The 5,690-nt window shown below is 34.3% G+C and overlaps 1 protein-coding gene across 1 annotated transcript; it reads left to right on the top strand.

Annotated features, from left to right (window-relative positions):
* The first annotated feature begins 4,420 nt into the window (after positions 1-4,420).
* LOC120145230 (60S ribosomal protein L12-3-like) lies at positions 4,421-5,180 on the top strand. Its single transcript, XM_039159121.1, has one exon. It carries the CDS (start codon positions 4,479-4,481, stop codon positions 4,977-4,979), a length of 501 nt encoding a protein of 166 aa, XP_039015052.1. The 5' UTR covers positions 4,421-4,478; the 3' UTR covers positions 4,980-5,180.
* Positions 5,181-5,690: the final 510 nt, after the last annotated feature.

Genomic DNA, 5,690 nt, shown 5'->3' with positions numbered 1-5,690 from the left:
TTTTAAAAATTATCAAATCAAATATGGAGATATCTTTTAAATGAGAGAAAATGATATTAAACCATTAAATTATTATCAAATGTGATATTGATTCTCATTAAACTATTATTAAAGGTGTTGTTAACTAGTAGCGTAATGTAAAAAGAGAATAAAACATGCACCAGTTTGTTATTCATCATATTGTTAAAAATATAATAATAAACTATTCTTTCTCTTTTACACATTTATCGAGTTAAAAATCAAGTCAATGTTTGGTTCAAAATGGATTTGGATAAATTAAATTTGGATTATTTTTAGTTTAAGTTGCTTTCGAATTGAGTTATTTTCAGTTTAGATTGCTTTCAGGTTAGGTTAATGTCACATCCCAATTTCGAGGCTAAAAATTTTCTTAATTTAATCCGTGGATTAAATTGAAATTTTGGTTAAATTTAAGGACCATAGTGAATTATCAATTTATTTTGAACTCAAATAAAAAAGTATCAAAAGTTTAGGGACCTACGACATAATTTTCCCATTTTCTTTTTAGATGGGTTTTAAACCTCAAAATCAGCAGGTTTCAATTTTGGAAACCAAAATTCCTCTCTCTTAAGTTTTCCATTTTTAGAAACCTTTTTGAGAAAACTTTAAATGGCGTTTCGTTGTCGTCCGAGCATCTGTTGTCGACACCACTGGCACCAATGTGTTCCTAGAATTGAGAGGAGTTGATCGATGTACTCAGATTTTCCATCATCGTTGACGTGTAAGGGGGTGAAGCTGAGCAAGTTTCTAACGAGTCAATATCAAGCTCTCTGTCATTCACCGTCGTGCATCGAGTCTGGTAAGTGACTTAAAATTCTCTAAAATTATTTTGGAAAACTTATTATCGTCCTACCATCGTAGGCCACCGATGAGCCTTACGTGTTGCACCTACGCGTGGCTTCGTCTGTCGCCTAGGGGGTCTGAACTAGTTTGCTTGAGCCGAGTCAAGTCAAGCCGAGTCACCGAGTTGAGTCGTTAAGCCAAGCCGAGCTGAGCTTTTGTTGATCGTCGTTGACTGACCGTTGACTTTTTTTGACACTACATGTCCTGATGTTTTTCAAGATCCTAAGTCTAATTTTACAATATGTTTTTCCAAATTCAAACCTAGTAAGTTGTTTTTCAGCATTTTATTTTCTGATTTGATTTTTGCATTTAAGCTTTTCTAATGTAATTCTTTTACCATGTATCCGAGATATTATGAAATGTCGAATTTAAGTCCAAAAGGGATCAAGTGGTGTTAAATGATCGACCGATGTAGCTCTAAAATCGAGTTAATACTTTACTACCCTTTGCATGCTTTATGGTACATGTTGGTAATTGGTTAGTGCATGGATAAATATGAGTTGGTTAAGTGTTATGGTTGGTTATTCTGAACTTACTCTGATTTTGGTATAATGTTAGTGAACTAATTAAGACTCAAATGACCCATAAATTTTAAGGATAAAGTTTGCCTTTGAACCATAAAAATTTTGATTTTTCCTATTAAGAGTTTTATACTATAAATATTTAGATGACAAATGACAAAAATAGCCTTATAGTTTAAAAGGGATGTGGATTGTCTCTAATGGTGGAATTAATCTAAAAATTTAGATTCGATCCGATAGGACTATTGATTTACCAGTTAAACTACTTATTTGTATGAAAATTTTTGAAAATCAGATTTTAACCTTTAAGAAGGCACAATCTAAATTTTTATTTTTGATCAACTCCTAAAGACTATTTTACCAAAAGTACTCCATACAACTTTATCTATTAAAAATAACGAGTTACCCCTATGCTTTAAAATGACTGAGATACTGAGCTTTACAATGACCAAAATGATCTCGAGTTTTGGAATGACCTAATACCCTTAAGTGATGACATTGGATAAGTTCTAAAAATACTGGTAAAGTATAAAATATTATAACTTTCATAAAGATTATGGAGTAAAATATGAGTATGTCAGTCTTTTCTAATACTCTTACACTATAAGAAAAAGGATAGATAGCATATGAATAAAGTTTGTGTCTCCTCGGGATTTGTTTAAGGAAGATTGTGAAGGAGAGTAGTTCAACTTCATAAAGTAGTCAGTGTTAAGGAATCGACATCCATGAAGTACCCCTAACAGAATTATTGGTAAGTTCAACAATGATGGGATTTGTTTAGTTCAATTGGACTTGGAGACTGAATAAGTCATCATAAATTTAAAATTCTACGAATCATCATTTTACCTTATTGGGTTAAGTTACTAAGAATTCTTCAGGAAACAAAATATAAAATACCCCTGGTTGTCCGAATAATGGAATCACTTTTGTTATATCTGAAATCTTGAATAACCTGATGACACAGTCTTTGATTTCTCTTCTGAAATATTGAATCTTAAATGGTTGTGATGTATCAATTCTCGAATGTCTGATTTGATCCGTTAGCTACTAAACCCCTGTGAATATGGATCTCATTTATGAAACCAATTCAAAATTGAATGAAGTTTTTTCTTCCCTTTCTTATAATTATCAATATTTCTAAGTCGTAAATTAGCCCTTTAGGGTGTTCCACATGCATTGAATATTTCTTCTGATTTAATATTAAAATTGTTTTCTCTAGTTTTAAAAGTATGATTTTGTTATCTGAAATAAAAACATAATCTCTTGTTTATGTTTTCTGAAACAAAATATATGGTTTATGATTTTCTGACATTACCGTTTTACTGTTCTTGGTTGGGTATTGTTGGAGAAAGTTCCACAGGCTTAGTCTATGACTTGTAAGACCTTACCTTAAGCTCCTCTGCTTCGTTCATAGGGTAAGTCCTTACTGAAGGCTCCTTTGTTTTATGCACAGGATAAGCCCTTACCGTAGGCTCCTCTGCTTTGTGCACATGGTAAGTTCTTACCGTAAGCCCTTATGCTATCAGTATAAGGTCCTTACTATTTTATCGAGTATACATGTGGGTGTATGGTTCAGGGGAACCTATACTTTTTGGTTTTCGGATTGAGGGTAATCAAATGATTTTTAAAATTAAACTTACCGTCTTTTTAAAAGTCTGACATTTTTCCCTACACCAATGGAAAGCACTAGGCTCCTAAATTCAATCTCTTGAATCTGTCCGACTCTTCCGATCTGTAGATTTTTTGACCATTCCTTCGAGGATCAATTAAAGAAGTTGAAATCTTCTCTGGAATTTATATACACATGATTTACTAAGGATTTCATATTTTACCGTGTATCTACTTGTCCTTTAGCATAAACGGTAGTTCTATAATACTGGGTTTCCCCAAAGCTCACTTCGTTACTTATCATTTTAGGTTAATGGAATGTTCATGTGCTTTTATCGATATAAACGACAGGAGATCCACTGACGTTATTGGCGGAGGACGTTACATGATTAATTAAGGGGCATGTAGGTCACAATTTACTTTTGTACTAGTCCAAAACTGGTTTTTATACTGTGTATTTTGGAAATTATATTATAAATGTTGAAATTGTTTTAGGATTTTGAAATTTTATTTGTTAAATTTTTATTTTGATGGGCTTTTAGAGTGGGTCGCTCCGGTGGCCCTAATATGACACCTCGGATCGAATCGGGTTATCTGCATTAGTCTGAGGGTGTTACAGTTAATTTCAGTTTGAGTTACATTTGTATCGGGTTAAATTTGATTCAAGTTGCTTTTTGTTTAAGTTATTTTTGGTTCGAGTTACTTTCAATTCAGGTCATATTGAATATGAGTCCATATTGGTCCAAACTAAAATTGGGATCGATTTTAGTTTGAATATAGTATGTTCGAGTTTCAGAACAAGTTTAGTTATTATAGTTGATTATATATCAAGTATTGAGTCAAATAAATTAATTCAAGTAATCGAGTTCAGACCAATATGAATCTATATTGGTCCAACTAAAATTTGGATCGATTTTAGTTTGAATCGAGTATGATTCGAATCTTAAATCATGTTTAATTACTATGTTTGAGTCTATATTAAATATTGAGTCAAATAAATCATATATATAAAGTATCGGGTCAAATAAATTAATTTAAGTAATCGAGTTCAAACTAATATGAATCTATATTAGTCCAACTAAAGTTTGGATCAATTTTAGTTTGAATCGAACATTATTTGAATCTTAAATCAAGTTTAATTATTATGTTTGAGTCTATATTAAATATTGTGTCAAATAAATCAATTAAAGGAATCGAGTTAGGGTGGAATTTATTAACTCTAATCCTAATTCTTTTTTTGGGATAAAATTTTAAAGCCGACATCAAAACCAAGTTATTCAGTCCAATGAAGTTGCTTAGTTGCTTAAAAGACGTAATTACAGAAGTACCCGTACCATTTCTGGTTTTCCTAACGTCCCTGAAGGTTAATTCGGGGCATATACTAGAGAAATTGAAAAACCCTAGCTTTATTATCCCACCTTTGCACTTCTTCATTTCTGAAAGCCATATCCCTCCTGTTCCTCATCCATCAAAAGAGTAAGTCCAACAATGCCGCCCAAGTTCGATCCAACGCAAGTCGTGGATGTCTTCGTCCGCGTCACTGGCGGTGAAGTCGGAGCCGCCAGTTCCCTGGCGCCGAAGATCGGTCCACTGGGTCTCTCTCCCAAAAAAATTGGTGAAGACATCGCGAAAGAAACCGCCAAGGACTGGAAGGGTCTCCGTGTGACCGTCAAGCTCACCGTCCAGAACCGTCAGGCGAAAGTCATGGTCGTCCCGTCGGCCGCGGCTCTGGTGATCAAGGCGTTGAAGGAACCCGAGAGGGACAGGAAGAAGACCAAGAACATCAAGCATAACGGGAACATCAGCCTGGATGACGTCATCGAGATCGCCAAAGTAATGAGGCCGAGGTCTATGGCTAAGGATCTGAGGGGGACGGTGAAGGAGATTCTGGGGACTTGCGTCTCTGTTGGATGCACCGTTGACGGGAAAGACCCTAAGGATTTGCAGCAGGAAATCGATGATGGCGATGTTGATGTTCCTCTGGAGTGAGAATGCTTGTTTCCTTGTTATTAATGCTGTTCTCCCCTTTTCCGCTGTTTAGTTTTGTTTAATTTTAAGGGTTTTAGACAATTTGCTGATATTTATTTTGACAGTGGGAGGTTTATTTTTATGTCAATTTAGATTACTTTTAACTATTATGGATCCTCAAATCGCACTAGATGTGATGCTTATTTATATTGTTTCTTTAAAGTTTTCTTCTCTTGTTTCCTATATTGCCTATTGGATGGAAATCGCAACCCCTGCTAGTCTACTGTTTGGCAAGTTAGAAATGATGGGAAAATGCTAGTGCTAAGTAAGAAATGAATGTAATTCGTGTGTTGTAGTTGAGCTTGTTTTAGGAAGTCGATCACATCGGTTTGCTGGTTATCAATGTGCAAATTTTCTATCACATCGGTTTGCAGGTTATCATTGTTCAAATTTTCTATCACATCGGTTTGCAGGTTATCATTGTTCAAATTTTCTTATATTATTCTTCGAGATTGAGATATCTTGGAATGGTTGCATTTAAGCACTGTGACAAGATTTGGTTGTTCAGTTTCCGTGGGGTTTTGGTTTTTTATGAAGAATGCTAAATTTGTTAGGTTATGTCGGCTAATTTTTATCATACAAGAAGCATGGTTTGGACAAATACTTTACTTGCAAGAAAACCATGTATTTATAATCTGTGAGAAGTGAACATTCCCAGCCACTTTATTATTA

The sequence above is a fragment of the Hibiscus syriacus genome, unplaced genomic scaffold (genome assembly GCF_006381635.1).
Source record: "Hibiscus syriacus cultivar Baekdansim isolate YM2019G1 unplaced genomic scaffold, ASM638163v2 tig00110893_pilon, whole genome shotgun sequence".
In the NCBI taxonomy this organism is placed as follows: domain Eukaryota; kingdom Viridiplantae; phylum Streptophyta; class Magnoliopsida; order Malvales; family Malvaceae; genus Hibiscus; species Hibiscus syriacus.
Note: the sequence above shows the minus strand (reverse complement) of the source record. Positions and strands in the feature narration are given on the sequence as shown.

Bases quoted from the DNA above. Each gene is read 5' to 3' on its own strand.
- LOC120145230 (XM_039159121.1), top strand. From the start codon at position 4,479: ATGCCGCCCAAGTTCGATCCAACGCAAGTCGTGGATGTCTTCGTCCGC.